This window comes from Physella acuta, unplaced genomic scaffold, assembly GCF_028476545.2.
Source record: "Physella acuta isolate Inbredline_101_S28 unplaced genomic scaffold, ASM2847654v3 ptg000155l, whole genome shotgun sequence".
NCBI classification, from domain to species: Eukaryota; Metazoa; Mollusca; class Gastropoda; family Physidae; genus Physella; species Physella acuta.
The window spans coordinates 803950-824204 of record NW_026731674.1 but is presented as its reverse complement, the minus strand read 5'-3'; the positions used below and the strand labels follow the sequence as shown (position 1 = coordinate 824204).

Genomic DNA, 20255 nt, shown 5'->3' with positions numbered 1-20255 from the left:
ATTTAAATTAGTAGATCTAAAAATAAAATATATAAATATAAATAATAAAATCAAATGTAATAGGGCCTAATGTGTTTCATGTTTTTGACTTGCAGCGGATTTGCGACCATTAATTAATAACTACGGCCTAATCAATCTAGAATCTAAATCTAGCTAGCTGCTAGGCCCAGAAAAAAAATCTAGATTACGAAAATAGTAAAAATGATTACAAAATGTAAAAATGATTACAAAAATAAATCTATCCAAATTTTAAAGATTCAGAATAATTATAAAAGATGACACTAAATTATTAAATTAATTAATTTTGGTTTACAGTACTCCCGATGAATTCCGGAAGTGTTTGACAGACTTTGGCATTGTTTTACTGTTTTTTACTGTTATACGATTCCGGAATAATAACCGACACTAAACTAAGGTTTTACCCTAATTTTTTTTGTCAATTAAACATTAAATTAAGTTAAAACATTAATTTAATGAAATGCACTTGACTATATTTTTATTTCAACGGTCAAATAAACTATGGTTTACAGTAACGAATGTTACCAAAACTCAACAAACATTACCCAATTAATATAAAAATAATGCCCAATAATTTCCGACGCTATATCGTGATTTTACGTAGGAATGTTGGGATATTTTTCCTAATTACCATAGAATGTTAAAATGTACACAGATTAATCCTATAATATACCCCATTGATAAAAATACCAAATTTATCATTCTAGGCCTAATAGTTTTTTTTATATGAATTTTTAAAGTTATGTATTAAACTTGTTATATATCACTGTAACATCGGATTTAATTGTGTGATTGGCTTTAGGCTTGCATACCACTGCTGCTATTTGAGATAAAATTATAAAACTTTGCACATTAGTGCTAGAGAGTGTGGGCAATAGAAATATGAAAGTAAAATCAAAATTTGATGAAGGATAATTAGAACTAATCAAGTCAAATTAAAGTGAGGGGTGCTGTTCTATATAGGTCAATATGCAGACTGAAAGTCTATGTTTTTTTTTTAAATATTAAAATTGAAACTTTGCTAGAGGGTGGGGGCAATAGAAATATAGAAAAAAATTATATTAAGTATGACTGCATATAATTAAAAAGTCCTATGAAAGGGTGTTGCACCCTTTTATAGTAATTATAGTGACTGCAACGGACGTATGTCCAGAATGTTACTATAATAGATAGGATACATTTTGGTTATTGATACTGAAGCATGTAATAAGAAGAATGCTGAAAAATAAAACTAGGGATCGTGTGGTAAAGCACTCAACTACTAACATGCAAGTCTTAAGCTCAGATCTCAGACGAGTCTGTCTGTGCAGCGTGCAGCATCCACCAAGCTCAGATGAGTACCTGACCCAAGGGAAAGTAAAGATAGCTTGGCAGAGAGCTAACCACACCATCACTTCATGGTGATCAAGAAACAGATAAACTCTACTTCAGCTGCTTTATGGATGATGGATTGACAGGTCCAAAAGGGAAACTACTTTAATATACTAGGGCCTTTATAAGGCCCTATTGATATTTTGGTTCATCTAAATTACTAATCAATAGAAAAACCTTAAATTCTTGTAAAAGTTTATTAAGCTAAGTGTTAAGTTGTACCAAATCAGAAGTTACAGATTCCCTGTCTATCTGCTTATATGAATATATATATATTGGCAACATGCAGTGATTTAAATCCGTATTGTTTGTTGTTATTTGTTTTTTGTTACTTTTTATTATTAAATGTAAAAATTGTATCCTAAATTATTATGAATAATAATTATCATGCCTTTTTCATGTCATTCTAAATTCACTGCCTTATTAATTAGTACCCCCCCCATGTCAATTGCTGCACCTTTTGTTTATTATTTACTAATGTCATAAGCATAAATAATTAAATAAGTTTATCACCGAGCTTCTTTACTTATCATAACCAATAATAGGCCCAGACTTACTTTATCTATCGATACATATAGTATATAGCATTAGTTATACTAAGAAATAGGCCTATAGTATAACTTATTTATAGTATAAAGTAAAGTATAATAGTATATTAAAAAGTAATTAAAGGCTATTAGTATTAGCCTTAAATCTAAGTAAGTAGATATGTGTGAAATGCTTGACATTAGTTAATGTAAGCCTAAGCTTCTTGCCTGTCGTTTTTAATAGATAACTTGATCAATGTATTTTATCTAGTTTTAACAATGCCACCCACAATTTAAATTCTTTCCAACTTCGAAAACTACGCCATTGGCATTAGTGCGCATATTTTATCGATAATAGGTAATGCGGTGCTAAACCGACGCCATGGCGTTGTCAAGGCCGAACCGCTTGCTCGGGGATTTGACATGTATGATAACTCGTAAGCAGAAGTAGTAAGTGCCATAAAACCGTTATTATAATAATATTTGTTTATTTAATGGACACTTACAACTAATGGCAAGACACTTATAATGTGTTTAATACGTAAACTTATTTAAAATGTGACAGCACCGTACAGGACATGTTCGCGAGATAAACTCATTAGAATCGTGCGATCGATTTCGGCTTAAAGATTGTCATAATGGCGGTAATTTTCTAATTGAAACATATAATACGACTACACTAGAATATCTATATCGAATATTTCTAAAAACTCGATTCCAACAGTGAGATTCGGCATTCTTCGGAAAAGGGCGAGTTTTTATAAAGACTGCATCAAAAAGTCCGGATGTTGAATACCGAATCGAAACAGCGGAAGTCGGAATGCCTAATTTTACGTAGATTCTATAACTGAATAATAAATCAAAAGCAATTGCTAGGTATATCAATTATAGAGCAGAATTAACTTTAAAAAACAGTGTCGTGTTTGCAAGCATGATTTCCTGTATAAATAGCGGCAATCTATAAATTAGAGTGGTTGCCCCTGAATCTCTAACCATAATTATTAATTTTTCAAAGAAAATTTTTTAAAAATTAAACAATATGGCTGCTAAAGTAAATAATAAATAAGCTTGATTGCATCTGGTGAAAACATCACAAGTTTATTGATTAGGCTACTGAAATTTTGTTTTAAATACATTTGTATAAAAACAGGTAGGCCCACATGACTACGACTACGAGTAAAACCCTAGACTAGATCTAGAAATTTTGGTAGGCCTAATCTTAGTAATCTATCGTTTTGGGTACGTAAAGGTAAAATCGCCCGAAACTAGATCTAGTAATGTGAAAAACAGGTGACTCCTTAAATTTTAAGTAATTATTTCACATTTTGAGGAGGGATTTATGTTTTGAAAAATACAAAAATGTTTCCTTGTGTCATTCATGTACCTGTTTTTAAACAATTGAATTAGGCTAAAACTTTTAATAAATGAAGACTAGTGATGTTTCCAACAGATGCAACCATGCTCATTTACTATAGCAGCCATCTTGGTTACGTTTTTTTTTGTAAACTTATAGCGGATTCAGGGGGAAGCCACACTATTTTACAAATGACTGCTGTTTATATTGCAAATCTTGCTTGCAAACACTGCTGTTTAAAGTTAATTTCTAGCATACATTGATATATTTAGCCGTTGAATTAGGTTTATTATTCATTTATCTATAATATTTGACACAAATATATCACAATATACTTCTATTACACTTTATTACAGCCTTGACAATGAGGTAACTTTTTCGTACGTAAAATCGCCCGCGGCTAGTAATGTACGAAAAAGTTACCTCATTGTCAAGGCTTTAAGAGAAGTATATTGTGAAATATTTGTATCAAATATTATAGATAAATGAATAATATAATATACCTAAATCAATGGCTAAATATATCAACGAAGTGACTAATCGGAAAAAGATTTTTTGTTCCAACATCTCCACCTAGTCGACAAAAGAAAGTTCTGCGCATACGCAGTGACATATGGCTGGGGTTATGGTTACGGATAGGGTTAGGGCTAGGATTAGGGATACGGTTAGGGTTGGGGCTAGGGTTACGGTTGGGGATAGGCAGTAGCGTACGCAGGGGGAGCGGCCGCTCCCCCTCTGGCCATTTTCAGCAAAGTGGCGCCTTTTTGGAAACTTTTTAAACTCAAAGTTTTAAACAATGCTGTTTGTTAAAAAAAATATTTTTGGTCGGCACATCTATGTAAATCACAATATTTCTTTTCATGCAGCAATTAAGCATTATTGTACTAGTCTAGTAGTGTCTACGTTTACAACACATATTAACAGCGGCATCAGTTTGCCATTCTAAAAATAACCATTACGATGCATTGCAATGTTTAAAAAACCTCTACGGAAGTACCACTTGGCAAGAGGGGTGTTAAGTTTAAGGCAACTGTAATATGTATTTTCTTACGAATAATTGAATTAGAAAATGTTATACATAAAACTTCACACATAATTACTTTATATATACAATTTGAATCGTGTGATTAATTTAAAAAAAATTATAATACAGAAACAAATACAACTGATGTGGCACCTCTATTTAAATTTACTTATGAGCAAACTGCGTAGTGGTGGGGAAATTTTGACAAGGTCAACAACGTCAGCATGATGAAGTAGTAGTATTCTTACAGTTTGGGCGATAGTGATTACGGTTACAAATTATATGAAACAGTTACAACCCCCCTCCCCCATGAACTCCTCTGTAAAAAAAATATTGTCATAAAACCACTGCTACTTATTTAAATCTATTTCTGTAATATATTTTTGTGTAATATATATTTGTGTAATATATATGTATGTTTAGAACAGTCATCTAAAACTGACGCTATGTTCACTCTGAGTTGGTTATCTTCCCATGCCTATCACTATGTTAAAAAATGATCTTTAAAGAACAAAAAGAAGCAGTAGTTAATTAAAATATATGAACTGAACTAATAGACCGATAATTAGTTAAATGTAGGTTGTTATTCCGAATGTTTTTCTATTGTATCTAAAAGCTTGGTTTTATACTAACTCTGATTTAAAAAACTTTCATTATACTGTAATACTTTAGCATTTATGATGACGATATTTTAAATTCTGATTATAGACAAAAACATTTTGTAAACACGAATAGTGTTACACAATTTCATTATATTCTAAAGTAATTATTTATTTGTTTTGACATTTATAATTAAATGTGTAGATATATACATATTTATATTAAGAGAGTGATTATTTCCCCTATTTCACTTGTCTTAAATAATTTCCCAGGAATTATTATGTAAGAAATTTTTTTTACAAGAATTACAAAACAGATTGTGTTGCGCTCATTGTTTTTGGTTGAGTGTGTGTATATATATATATATTTTTTTTTTTGTTTAGATTGATACACTTTTTGTTTTGTTGGCCTACATTGTGTGTTTTTTCTTATTTCTTCAGAGTGCTACTTTCAATTTATTTTACATCATAGCGAAGTAATGACATACAGCTAGTAATTATATATATATATATATATATATATATATATATATATATATATATATATATATATATATATATATATATATATATATATGTATATATATAATACAAGTATATAGAAGAACGTGTTAAAAATTCGGCGTCTTTTTTTTGCTCTTTTCGCTGCCCCTACAACGAAAACCTGGATACGCCTCTGGGGATAGGGTTGGGGCTAATGTTGGGGATAGGGTTAGGGCTAGGGTTCTGTGGTTGTAAACACACGCGTGCGCAGTACAATTGAAAACATCGCAGCGAAGGCAAGTCGTAGTTTCTCTCCATTGCGCATGCGTATCTTTTTCCGGCTAGCATAGGCCATATATCAATATAGGCCAGAAATTAATTTTAAACAGCAGTGTTTGCAAGCAAGATTTGCTATAGGCCTACTATATACTATTTATTACTATATAAACAGCAGCCATTTGTAAAATAGAGTGGTTTCCCCTGAATCTCACGCTATAAGTTTACAAAAAAACAAACTTAAACAAGATGGCTGCTATAGTAAATGAGCATGGTTGCATTTGTTGGAAACATTGCTAGTCTTCATGTATTACTGTAAAGTTTGAATTCAATTGTTTGAAAACAGGTACTTAGGGGCCTAAATGAAACAAGGAAACATTTTTGTATTTTTCTAAACATAAATCCTCCTCAAAATGTGAAATAATTATTAAAATTTAAGGAGTCACCTGTTTTTCACATTACTAGTCGTGGGCGATTTTACGTAACTAAAACGATAGATTACCAAATTTAATGTTAATGTCACTTTTTTCCCACATGACTAAAATTGTAAAATACTTAAAATAGGACTGTATGTACCTAAAACGATCAATTACAAAAAAAATAAAAAACATCTAGATCTAATAGCAAGCTTTTAAATGCACTAAAAATAAGAAAATAAAACTAGTTTGCTTTCTTTCTGAAAGTCTTCCATAAAAATTCAAAGCTGTGATTGCTAAAATTAAAATATTTTAAAATATGTAGTATTATGTAGGGCCTAGGCTAAATCTAGATTCTAGGCCCTCACTAAAAGACTAAAAGATTTCATGAGTAACCAAAGCATTTAAAGTTACTAGAATCTAGATTCTAGATTAGATCTAGATCTAGATATCTAGATCTAGTTTTATTTTCTTATTGTCAGTGCTTTTAAAACTTTTTAAAGCCTGCCATTAGAAAGGATTTTATAGGCCTATTTGTTTTATTTTCTACTTTTTAGTGATTCCTAATTTATGAAGTCGACACGAACAAAAATGTTTGCTTTTAAAACACCACTAGTAGATGGCCATATCTAAAAGACAATTATCTGCCCCGTGAAAGCAGCGGTCCGTGACCATATTTAACAGATGACAGCAAGTTTTTTTAATTTATTTTACCTGCCCCTAATAGCCTTCACTAGTTCGACTGTCTCCGCGATTGTAAACATTCGGTGTCTAACACAGCTCACCAGACATGTTGGTTGATAGCATCTAGCAATCTAGCTAGTTATCTCCCCTTCTGTTAATGTTATTGAATAACAAACAAACAGATGTTGCAAACTAAATAAAAACTTGTAAAAATAACTATAACTAGAGTAATGAAATAGACGTCTATTAAAATGAACTAACTTCTAGTAATCTAGTCTAGTGACACTGACTATTTACTCACTAGTGTACTTAAGTAAGAAGTAAGAAAAAAAAAACACAGAAAAAAAGTCACAGTCTTTGCTAGGAAAAAAAGTCAGAAAGAAAGTCACAGTGGAAAAATTTTATCGGAAAAAAAGTCACAGAAATAAAGTCACAGAAAAAAGTCACAAAAATCTTTTTAGAAATATTTTTTTAAATTTATTAAGAATTGTAAAACTTTTTATGTTTATTGTTGTGGGTTGTATTTTTTGATAGCATAAATTATTTATAGACGTTAAAAGCATTATGATTTATAACAATTGTAAGTAAAAATACTCTAAGATAATTAACACAACAATCTCAACTTTTGTTACGTATTTAGTTAAATACGCGGTAGAAAAGTTAATTATAAAAGAAATTTAGGCACATTTTGCCGTAGGCTATTCTCTGGTTGGTCTCTCCTCAATAGGCATTGTCCGAACATATTTTGTGTTGTTGACGTTTTGTGTCAATGACACCCTTTGAACCTTGTCGGCTTTCTGTTTTGATTCTAAGTTTTGTTATGTAATGAGCGTGATAAATGTGGGCAGTAAAGGTGGTTGAACTAAACATAACTATTGTTGCCATGAGTTGAGGGCAGCAAGTCAGATGAACTTACCATTTCACGGTAATTTAATATTGGTCTTTAAAAAAAAACACAATGAAAAACGTGGACGTTGGAGCATTCTATTAAATGCTACTAATTTTAAGTTTAAAATAATTACAATCTACATACTTCATAATAAATATTTTTAGATGAATTATAAAAATGCCTATGCGTATACAGCCTACACACATTACATTACATTTAATTAATCCTAAGTTAATTTGCGCTCTCTAAATATTTAATACATAAATGTATTAACAAATATCATGCAAATATATATTTGTGACTTTCTTTCCTGTGACTTTTTTTCCTACAATCGGCCCTCTTATACCTGAGTGTACTCAGCTATACTGCTGTATAGGCCTATAGTATATACTTAGCATGCTATTACTAAACTTAGTAGTTAGTACTTAGGCCTCATTTTCACTAAGTAATAATGTCCTAGGCCTGTTGTAGTGAGTGAATATAGATTCTAGGTCTATCATGATTGATTATTATTTATTTATATATCTAGACATGGGTCTATTGAATATTTCATTATTTAGGCCTACTATTTATTTAGGCCTAGACTTAATAATATATTTTTAGATAATTCGGCCTAATAATATATTTTTAGATAATTCGGCCTAATCATTATCAAGACAACATTTAACAAGAAAATTAGATGACCATAAAAACACTCACCAAAAATGCACATAGAAAAATGCATTAAAAGAAAAAATGCACAAACAAGAATTTCCTGAAAAATCTCCCACAATGTAGCCTACATACAATTGCACCCACAGATAACTAAATCACAATATCCAGTTTTGTCTAATACACTGGTCTTTCCATGTCCAGTTTTGTCTAATACACTGGTCTTTCTATGTCCAGTTTTGTCTAATACACTGGTCTTTCCATGTCCAGTTTTGTCTAATACACTGGTCTTTCTATGTCCAGTTTTGTCTAATACACTGGTCTTTCCATGTCCAGTTTTGTCTAATACACTTATCATCTTCCTGTAGTGAACTGAGCTCTACACAATGAAGAGTCGTTTTAGCAGTCTGGATCTGGCTGTCATAATACAGGAACTCCAGAGGTAAATCTCTATACAATGTCTGTCTGACTAGTGCTCTAAATGGAGGGGGGGGGGGGGTGACACATAACTCTACAGGTAAATCTCTATACAATGTCTGTCTGACTAGTGCTCTAAATAGAGGGGGGGGGGGGTGACACATGACTTCAGAGGTAAATCTCTATACAATGTCTGTCTGACTACTGCTCTAAATAGAGGGGAGGGGGGGGGGGTGACACATGACTTCAGAGGTAAATCTCTATACAATGTCTGTCTGACTACTGCTCTAAATAGAGGGGGGGGGGGGGTGACACATAACTCCAGAGGTAATTCTCTATACAATGTCTGTCTGACTACTGCTCTAAATAGAAGTCATAGCCATAATGTATGTTGTTCTAGTCACAATGTATGTTGTTCTAGTCATAATGTATGTTGTTCTAGTCGTAATGTATGTTGTTCTAGTCGTAATGTATGTTGTTCTAGTCATAATGTATGTTGTTCTAGTCATAATGTAAGTTGTTCTAGTCATAATGCATGTTGTTCTAGTTAAAATGTATGTTGTTCTAGTCATAATGTATGTTGTTCTAGTCGTAATGTATGTTCTAGTCGTAATGTATGTTGTTCTAGTCGTAATGTATGTTGTTCTCGTTGTAATGTATTGATACAAACTTTTGTCAGTCACACAGTCTAGATCTACATTGATACAAACTTTTGTCAGTCACACAGTCTAGATCTACATTGATACAAACTTTTGTCAGTCACACAGTCTGCACTACACAACTGATACCAAATGTCTACACTACACAACTGATACCAAATGTCTACAGTACACAACTGAATGAGGAGAATCTTGCTGACCTATTGGACATTTTCTTTCAGGTACCTGGGCATGAGGGTGGTCAATGTTTATGATATTGACAACAAGACTTATCTCATCAGAATTGGAAAGTAAGTTGCCTTTTTTTGACAACAAGACTTATCTCATCAGAATTTGAAAGTGAGTTGCCTTTTATTGACAACAAGACTTATCTGATCAGAATTGGAAAGTAAGTTGCTTTTTTTTGACAACAAGACTTATCTCATCAGAATTGGAAAGTAAGTTGCCTTTTTTTGACAACAAGACTTATCTCATCAGAATTTGAAAGTGAGTTGCCTTTTATTGACAACAAGACTTATCTGATCAGAATTGGAAAGTAAGTTGCCTTTTATTGACAACAAGACTTATCTCATCAGAGTTGGAAAGTAAGTTGCCTTTTTTTGACAACAAGACTTATCTCATCAGAATTGGAAAGTAAGTTGCCTTTTTTTGACAACAAGACTTATCTCATCAGAATTGGAAAGTAAGTTGCCTTTTTTTGACAACAAGACTTATCTGATCAGAATTTGAAAGTAAGTTGCCTTTTTTTGACAACAAGACTTGTCTCATCAGAATTGGAAAGTAAGTTGCCTTTTTTTGACAACAAGACTGATCTCATCAGAATTGGAAAGTAAGTTGCCTTTTTTTGACAAGACTTATCTGATCAGAATTGGAAAGTAAGTTGCCTTTTTTTGACAGCAAGACTTATCTGATCAGAATTGGAAAGTAAGTTGCCTTTTTTTGACAACAAGACTTATCTGATCAGAATTGGAAAGTAAGTTGCCTTTTTTTGACAACAAGACTTATCTGATCAGAATTGGAAAGTAAGTTGCCTTTTTTTGACAACAAGACTTATCTCATCAGAATTGGAAAGTAAGTTGCCTTTTTTTTGACAACAAGACTTATCTGATCAGAATTGGAAAGTAAGTTGCCTTTTTTTGACAACAAGACTTGTCTCATCAGAATTGGAAAGTAAGTTGCCTTTTTTTGACAACAAGACTTATCTGATCAGAATTGGAAAGTAAGTTGCCTTTTTTTGACAACAAGACTTGTCTCATCAGAATTGGAAAGTAAGTTGCCTTTTTTTGACAACAAGACTTATCTGATCAGAATTGGAAAGTAAGTTGCCTTTTTTTGACAACAAGACTTATCTGATCAGAATTGGAAAGTAAGTTGCCTTTTTTTGACAACAAGACTTATCTGATCAGAATTGGAAAGTAAGTTGCCTTTTTTTGACAACAAGACTTATCTGATCAGAATTGGAAAGTAAGTTGCCTTTTTTTGACAACAAGACTTATCTGATCAGAATTGGAAAGTAAGTTGCCTTTTTTTGACAACAAGACTTATCTGATCAGAATTGGAAAGTAAGTTGCCTTTTTTTGACAACAAGACTTATCTCATCAGAATTGGAAAGTAAGTTGCCTTTTTTTTGACAACAAGACTTATCTGATCAGAATTGGAAAGTAAGTTGCCTTTTTTTGACAACAAGACTTATCTCATCAGAATTGGAAAGTAAGTTGCCTTTTTTGACAACAAGACTTATCTCATCAGAATTGGAAAGTAAGTTGCCTTTTTTTGACAACAAGACTGATCTCATCAGAATTGGAAAGTAAGTTGCCTTTTTTTGACAACAAGACTTATCTCATCAGAATTGGAAAGTAAGTTGCCTTTTTTTGACAACAAGACTGATCTCATCAGAATTGGAAAGTAAGTTGCCTTTGTTTGACAACAAGACTTATCTGATCAGAATTGGAAAGTAAGTTGCCTTTGTTTGACAACAAGACTTATCTGATCAGAATTGGAAAGTAAGTTGCCTTTTTTTGACAACAAGACTTATCTGATCAGAATTGGAAAGTAAGTTGCCTTTTTTTGACAACAAGACTTATCTGATCAGAATTGGAAAGTAAGTTGCCTTTTTTTGACAACAAGACTTATCTGATCAGAATTGGAAAGTAAGTTGCCTTTTTTTGACAACAAGACTTATCTGATCAGAATTGGAAAGTAAGTTGCCTTTTTTTGACAACAAGACTTATCTGATCAGAATTGGAAAGTAAGTTGCCTTTTTTTGACAACAAGACTCCGTCAGACATGTGGTTTGATGATTTGTTCCTCCTAGGCCTGATGAAAAAACTGTGATTGTAATGGAGTCTGTGTGGTTTGATGATTTGTTCCCCCTAGGCCTGATGAAAAAACTGTGATTGTAATGGAGTCTGTGTGGTTTGATGATTTGTTCCCCCTAGGCCTGATGAAAAAACTGTGATTGTAATGGAGTCTGTGTGGTTTGATGATTTGTTCCCCCTAGGCCTGATGAAAAAACTGTGATTGTAATGGAGTCTGTGTGGTTTGATGATTTGTTCCCCCTAGGCCTGATGAAAAAACTGTGATTGTAATGGAGTCTGTGTGGTTTGATGATTTGTTCCCCCTAGGCCTGATGAAAAAACTGTGATTGTAATGGAGTCTGTGTGGTTTGATGATTTGTTCCTCCTAGGCCTGATGAAAAAACTGATTGTAATGGAGTCTGTGTGGTTTGATGATTTGTTCCCCCTAGGCCTGATGAAAAAACTGTGATTGTAATGGAGTCTGTGTGGTTTGATGATTTGTTCCCCCTAGGCCTGATGAAAAAACTGTGATTGTAATGGAGTCTGTGTGGTTTGATGATTTGTTCCCCCTAGGCCTGATGAAAAAACTGTGATTGTAATGGAGTCTGTGTGGTTTGATGATTTGTTCCCCCTAGGCCTGATGAAAAAACTGTGATTGTAATGGAGTCTGTGTGGTTTGATGATTTGTTCCCCCTAGGCCTGATGAAAAAACTGTGATTGTAATGGAGTCTGTGTGGTTTGATGATTTGTTCCCCCTAGGCCTGATGAAAAAACTGTGATTGTAATGGAGTCTGTGTGGTTTGATGATTTGTTCCCCCTAGGCCTGATGAAAAAACTGTGATTGTAATGGAGTCTGTGTGGTTTGATGATTTGTTCCCCCTAGGCCTGATGAAAAAACTGTGATTGTAATGGAGTCTGTGTGGTTTGATGATTTGTTCCCCCTAGGCCTGATGAAAAAACTGATTGTAATGGAGTCTGTGTGGTTTGATGATTTGTTCCCCCTAGGCCTGATGAAAAAACTGTGATTGTAATGGAGTCTGTGTGGTTTGATGATTTGTTCCCCCTAGGCCTGATGAAAAAACTGTGATTGTAATGGAGTCTGTGTGGTTTGATGATTTGTTCCCCCTAGGCCTGATGAAAAAACTGTGATTGTAATGGAGTCTGTGTGGTTTGATGATTTGTTCCCCCTAGGCCTGATGAAAAAACTGTGATTGTAATGGAGTCTGTGTGGTTTGATGATTTGTTCCCCCTAGGCCTGATGAAAAAACTGTGATTGTAATGGAGTCTGTGTGGTTTGATGATTTGTTCCCCCTAGGCCTGATGAAAAAACTGTGATTGTAATGGAGTCTGTGTGGTTTGATGATTTGTTCCCCCTAGGCCTGATGAAAAAACTGTGATTGTAATGGAGTCTGTGTGGTTTGATGATTTGTTCCCCCTAGGCCTGATGAAAAAACTGTGATTGTAATGGAGTCTGTGTGGTTTGATGATTTGTTCCCCCTAGGCCTGATGAAAAAACTGTGATTGTAATGGAGTCTGTGTGGTTTGATGATTTGTTCCCCCTAGGCCTGATGAAAAAACTGTGATTGTAATGGAGTCTGTGTGGTTTGATGATTTGTTCCCCCTAGGCCTGATGAAAAAACTGTGATTGTAATGGAGTCTGTGTGGTTTGATGATTTGTTCCCCCTAGGCCTGATGAAAAAACTGTGATTGTAATGGAGTCTGTGTGGTTTGATGATTTGTTCCCCCTAGGCCTGATGAAAAAACTGTGATTGTAATGGAGTCTGTGTGGTTTGATGATTTGTTCCCCCTAGGCCTGATGAAAAAACTGTGATTGTAATGGAGTCTGTGTGGTTTGATGATTTGTTCCCCCTAGGCCTGATGAAAAAACTGTGATTGTAATGGAGTCTGTGTGGTTTGATGATTTGTTCCCCCTAGGCCTGATGAAAAAACTGTGATTGTAATGGAGTCTGTGTGGTTTGATGATTTGTTCCCCCTAGGCCTGATGAAAAAACTGTGATTGTAATGGAGTCTGTGTGGTTTGATGATTTGTTCCCCCTAGGCCTGATGAAAAAACTGTGATTGTAATGGAGTCTGTGTGGTTTGATGATTTGTTCCCCCTAGGCCTGATGAAAAAACTGTGATTGTAATGGAGTCTGTGTGGTTTGATGATTTGTTCCCCCTAGGCCTGATGAAAAAACTGTGATTGTAATGGAGTCTGTGTGGTTTGATGATTTGTTCCCCCTAGGCCTGATGAAAAAACTGTGATTGTAATGGAGTCTGTGTGGTTTGATGATTTGTTCCCCCTAGGCCTGATGAAAAAACTGTGATTGTAATGGAGTCTGTGTGGTTTGATGATTTGTTCCCCCTAGGCCTGATGAAAAAACTGTGATTGTAATGGAGTCTGTGTGGTTTGATGATTTGTTCCCCCTAGGCCTGATGAAAAAACTGTGATTGTAATGGAGTCTGTGTGGTTTGATGATTTGTTCCCCCTAGGCCTGATGAAAAAACTGTGATTGTAATGGAGTCTGTGTGGTTTGATGATTTGTTCCCCCTAGGCCTGATGAAAAAACTGTGATTGTAATGGAGTCTGTGTGGTTTGATGATTTGTTCCCCCTAGGCCTGATGAAAAAACTGTGATTGTAATGGAGTCTGTGTGGTTTGATGATTTGTTCCCCCTAGGCCTGATGAAAAAACTGTGATTGTAATGGAGTCTGTGTGGTTTGATGATTTGTTCCCCCTAGGCCTGATGAAAAAACTGTGATTGTAATGGAGTCTGTGTGGTTTGATGATTTGTTCCCCCTAGGCCTGATGAAAAAACTGTGATTGTAATGGAGTCTGTGTGGTTTGATGATTTGTTCCCCCTAGGCCTGATGAAAAAACTGTGATTGTAATGGAGTCTGTGTGGTTTGATGATTTGTTCCCCCTAGGCCTGATGAAAAAACTGTGATTGTAATGGAGTCTGTGTGGTTTGATGATTTGTTCCCCCTAGGCCTGATGAAAAAACTGTGATTGTAATGGAGTCTGTGTGGTTTGATGATTTGTTCCCCCTAGGCCTGATGAAAAAACTGTGATTGTAATGGAGTCTGTGTGGTTTGATGATTTGTTCCCCCTAGGCCTGATGAAAAAACTGTGATTGTAATGGAGTCTGTGTGGTTTGATGATTTGTTCCCCCTAGGCCTGATGAAAAAACTGTGATTGTAATGGAGTCTGTGTGGTTTGATGATTTGTTCCCCCTAGGCCTGATGAAAAAACTGTGATTGTAATGGAGTCTGTGTGGTTTGATGATTTGTTCCCCCTAGGCCTGATGAAAAAACTGTGATTGTAATGGAGTCTGTGTGGTTTGATGATTTGTTCCCCCTAGGCCTGATGAAAAAACTGTGATTGTAATGGAGTCTGTGTGGTTTGATGATTTGTTCCCCCTAGGCCTGATGAAAAAACTGTGATTGTAATGGAGTCTGTGTGGTTTGATGATTTGTTCCCCCTAGGCCTGATGAAAAAACTGTGATTGTAATGGAGTCTGTGTGGTTTGATGATTTGTTCCCCCTAGGCCTGATGAAAAAACTGTGATTGTAATGGAGTCTGTGTGGTTTGATGATTTGTTCCCCCTAGGCCTGATGAAAAAACTGTGATTGTAATGGAGTCTGTGTGGTTTGATGATTTGTTCCCCCTAGGCCTGATGAAAAAACTGTGATTGTAATGGAGTCTGTGTGGTTTGATGATTTGTTCCCCCTAGGCCTGATGAAAAAACTGTGATTGTAATGGAGTCTGTGTGGTTTGATGATTTGTTCCCCCTAGGCCTGATGAAAAAACTGTGATTGTAATGGAGTCTGTGTGGTTTGATGATTTGTTCCCCCTAGGCCTGATGAAAAAACTGTGATTGTAATGGAGTCTGTGTGGTTTGATGATTTGTTCCCCCTAGGCCTGATGAAAAAACTGTGATTGTAATGGAGTCTGTGTGGTTTGATGATTTGTTCCCCCTAGGCCTGATGAAAAAACTGTGATTGTAATGGAGTCTGTGTGGTTTGATGATTTGTTCCCCCTAGGCCTGATGAAAAAACTGTGATTGTAATGGAGTCTGTGTGGTTTGATGATTTGTTCCCCCTAGGCCTGATGAAAAAACTGTGATTGTAATGGAGTCTGTGTGGTTTGATGATTTGTTCCCCCTAGGCCTGATGAAAAAACTGTGATTGTAATGGAGTCTGTGTGGTTTGATGATTTGTTCCCCCTAGGCCTGATGAAAAAACTGTGATTGTAATGGAGTCTGTGTGGTTTGATGATTTGTTCCCCCTAGGCCTGATGAAAAAACTGTGATTGTAATGGAGTCTGTGTGGTTTGATGATTTGTTCCCCCTAGGCCTGATGAAAAAACTGTGATTGTAATGGAGTCTGTGTGGTTTGATGATTTGTTCCCCCTAGGCCTGATGAAAAAACTGTGATTGTAATGGAGTCTGTGTGGTTTGATGATTTGTTCCCCCTAGGCCTGATGAAAAAACTGTGATTGTAATGGAGTCTGTGTGGTTTGATGATTTGTTCCCCCTAGGCCTGATGAAAAAACTGTGATTGTAATGGAGTCTGTGTGGTTTGATGATTTGTTCCCCCTAGGCCTGATGAAAAAACTGTGATTGTAATGGAGTCTGTGTGGTTTGATGATTTGTTCCCCCTAGGCCTGATGAAAAAACTGTGATTGTAATGGAGTCTGTGTGGTTTGATGATTTGTTCCCCCTAGGCCTGATGAAAAAACTGTGATTGTAATGGAGTCTGTGTGGTTTGATGATTTGTTCCCCCTAGGCCTGATGAAAAAACTGTGATTGTAATGGAGTCTGTGTGGTTTGATGATTTGTTCCCCCTAGGCCTGATGAAAAAACTGTGATTGTAATGGAGTCTGTGTGGTTTGATGATTTGTTCCCCCTAGGCCTGATGAAAAAACTGTGATTGTAATGGAGTCTGTGTGGTTTGATGATTTGTTCCCCCTAGGCCTGATGAAAAAACTGTGATTGTAATGGAGTCTGTGTGGTTTGATGATTTGTTCCCCCTAGGCCTGATGAAAAAACTGTGATTGTAATGGAGTCTGTGTGGTTTGATGATTTGTTCCCCCTAGGCCTGATGAAAAAACTGTGATTGTAATGGAGTCTGTGTGGTTTGATGATTTGTTCCCCCTAGGCCTGATGAAAAAACTGTGATTGTAATGGAGTCTGTGTGGTTTGATGATTTGTTCCCCCTAGGCCTGATGAAAAAACTGTGATTGTAATGGAGTCTGTGTGGTTTGATGATTTGTTCCCCCTAGGCCTGATGAAAAAACTGTGATTGTAATGGAGTCTGTGTGGTTTGATGATTTGTTCCCCCTAGGCCTGATGAAAAAACTGTGATTGTAATGGAGTCTGTGTGGTTTGATGATTTGTTCCCCCTAGGCCTGATGAAAAAACTGTGATTGTAATGGAGTCTGTGTGGTTTGATGATTTGTTCCCCCTAGGCCTGATGAAAAAACTGTGATTGTAATGGAGTCTGTGTGGTTTGATGATTTGTTCCCCCTAGGCCTGATGAAAAAACTGTGATTGTAATGGAGTCTGTGTGGTTTGATGATTTGTTCCCCCTAGGCCTGATGAAAAAACTGTGATTGTAATGGAGTCTGTGTGGTTTGATGATTTGTTCCCCCTAGGCCTGATGAAAAAACTGTGATTGTAATGGAGTCTGTGTGGTTTGATGATTTGTTCCCCCTAGGCCTGATGAAAAAACTGTGATTGTAATGGAGTCTGTGTGGTTTGATGATTTGTTCCCCCTAGGCCTGATGAAAAAACTGTGATTGTAATGGAGTCTGTGTGGTTTGATGATTTGTTCCCCCTAGGCCTGATGAAAAAACTGTGATTGTAATGGAGTCTGTGTGGTTTGATGATTTGTTCCCCCTAGGCCTGATGAAAAAACTGTGATTGTAATGGAGTCTGTGTGGTTTGATGATTTGTTCCCCCTAGGCCTGATGAAAAAACTGTGATTGTAATGGAGTCTGTGTGGTTTGATGATTTGTTCCCCCTAGGCCTGATGAAAAAACTGTGATTGTAATGGAGTCTGTGTGGTTTGATGATTTGTTCCCCCTAGGCCTGATGAAAAAACTGTGATTGTAATGGAGTCTGTGTGGTTTGATGATTTGTTCCCCCTAGGCCTGATGAAAAAACTGTGATTGTAATGGAGTCTGTGTGGTTTGATGATTTGTTCCCCCTAGGCCTGATGAAAAAACTGTGATTGTAATGGAGTCTGTGTGGTTTGATGATTTGTTCCCCCTAGGCCTGATGAAAAAACTGTGATTGTAATGGAGTCTGTGTGGTTTGATGATTTGTTCCCCCTAGGCCTGATGAAAAAACTGTGATTGTAATGGAGTCTGTGTGGTTTGATGATTTGTTCCCCCTAGGCCTGATGAAAAAACTGTGATTGTAATGGAGTCTGTGTGGTTTGATGATTTGTTCCCCCTAGGCCTGATGAAAAAACTGTGATTGTAATGGAGTCTGTGTGGTTTGATGATTTGTTCCCCCTAGGCCTGATGAAAAAACTGTGATTGTAATGGAGTCTGTGTGGTTTGATGATTTGTTCCCCCTAGGCCTGATGAAAAAACTGTGATTGTAATGGAGTCTGTGTGGTTTGATGATTTGTTCCCCCTAGGCCTGATGAAAAAACTGTGATTGTAATGGAGTCTGTGTGGTTTGATGATTTGTTCCCCCTAGGCCTGATGAAAAAACTGTGATTGTAATGGAGTCTGTGTGGTTTGATGATTTGTTCCCCCTAGGCCTGATGAAAAAACTGTGATTGTAATGGAGTCTGTGTGGTTTGATGATTTGTTCCCCCTAGGCCTGATGAAAAAACTGTGATTGTAATGGAGTCTGTGTGGTTTGATGATTTGTTCCCCCTAGGCCTGATGAAAAAACTGTGATTGTAATGGAGTCTGTGTGGTTTGATGATTTGTTCCCCCTAGGCCTGATGAAAAAACTGTGATTGTAATGGAGTCTGTGTGGTTTGATGATTTGTTCCCCCTAGGCCTGATGAAAAAACTGTGATTGTAATGGAGTCTGTGTGGTTTGATGATTTGTTCCCCCTAGGCCTGATGAAAAAACTGTGATTGTAATGGAGTCTGTGTGGTTTGATGATTTGTTCCCCCTAGGCCTGATGAAAAAACTGTGATTGTAATGGAGTCTGTGTGGTTTGATGATTTGTTCCCCCTAGGCCTGATGAAAAAACTGTGATTGTAATGGAGTCTGTGTGGTTTGATGATTTGTTCCCCCTAGGCCTGATGAAAAAACTGTGATTGTAATGGAGTCTGTGTGGTTTGATGATTTGTTCCCCCTAGGCCTGATGAAAAAACTGTGATTGTAATGGAGTCTGTGTGGTTTGATGATTTGTTCCCCCTAGGCCTGATGAAAAAACTGTGATTGTAATGGAGTCTGTGTGGTTTGATGATTTGTTCCCCCTAGGCCTGATGAAAAAACTGTGATTGTAATGGAGTCTGTGTGGTTTGATGATTTGTTCCCCCTAGGCCTGATGAAAAAACTGTGATTGTAATGGAGTCTGTGTGGTTTGATGATTTGTTCCCCCTAGGCCTGATGAAAAAACTGTGATTGTAATGGAGTCTGTGTGGTTTGATGATTTGTTCCCCCTAGGCCTGATGAAAAAACTGTGATTGTAATGGAGTCTGTGTGGTTTGATGATTTGTTCCCCCTAGGCCTGATGAAAAAACTGTGATTGTAATGGAGTCTGTGTGGTTTGATGATTTGTTCCCCCTAGGCCTGATGAAAAAACTGTGATTGTAATGGAGTCTGTGTGGTTTGATGATTTGTTCCCCCTAGGCCTGATGAAAAAACTGTGATTGTAATGGAGTCTGTGTGGTTTGATGATTTGTTCCCCCTAGGCCTGATGAAAAAACTGTGATTGTAATGGAGTCTGTGTGGTTTGATGATTTGTTCCCCCTAGGCCTGATGAAAAAACTGTGATTGTAATGGAGTCTGTGTGGTTTGATGATTTGTTCCCCCTAGGCCTGATGAAAAAACTGTGATTGTAATGGAGTCTGTGTGGTTTGATGATTTGTTCCCCCTAGGCCTGATGAAAAAACTGTGATTGTAATGGAGTCTGTGTGGTTTGATGATTTGTTCCCCCTAGGCCTGATGAAAAAACTGTGATTGTAATGGAGTCTGTGTGGTTTGATGATTTGTTCCCCCTAGGCCTGATGAAAAAACTGTGATTGTAATGGAGTCTGTGTGGTTTGATGATTTGTTCCCCCTAGGCCTGATGAAAAAACTGTGATTGTAATGGAGTCTGTGTGGTTTGATGATTTGTTCCCCCTAGGCCTGATGAAAAAACTGTGATTGTAATGGAGTCTGTGTGGTTTGATGATTTGTTCCCCCTAGGCCTGATGAAAAAACTGTGATTGTAATGGAGTCTGTGTGGTTTGATGATTTGTTCCCCCTAGGCCTGATGAAAAAACTGTGATTGTAATGGAGTCTGTGTGGTTTGATGATTTGTTCCCCCTAGGCCTGATGAAAAAACTGTGATTGTAATGGAGTCTGTGTGGTTTGATGATTTGTTCCCCCTAGGCCTGATGAAAAAACTGTGAT

At 36.2% G+C, this 20255-nt stretch overlaps 1 protein-coding gene across 5 annotated transcripts in view; it reads left to right on the top strand.

Annotated features, from left to right (window-relative positions):
• The window catches only part of LOC131935697 (ribosome quality control complex subunit NEMF), an 82912-nt gene that overhangs the window by 120 nt on the left and 62537 nt on the right, over positions 1 to 20255 (top strand). Inside the window, exons 1-3 of one of the 5 annotated variants that reach the window (XM_059292237.1) lie at positions 309 to 415; positions 8661 to 8734; positions 9590 to 9658. In XM_059292237.1, the coding sequence (XP_059148220.1) occupies positions 8679 to 8734; positions 9590 to 9658 (125 nt within the window). In that variant the 5' untranslated portion in view covers positions 309 to 415; positions 8661 to 8678. Of the gene's footprint in view, positions 1 to 308; positions 416 to 2676; positions 2793 to 2906; positions 3067 to 5891; positions 5999 to 8660; positions 8735 to 9589; positions 9659 to 20255 lie in introns of those variants that run through there. The other 4 variants (XM_059292238.1, XM_059292235.1, XM_059292236.1 and 1 more) reach the window with 4 other exon arrangements.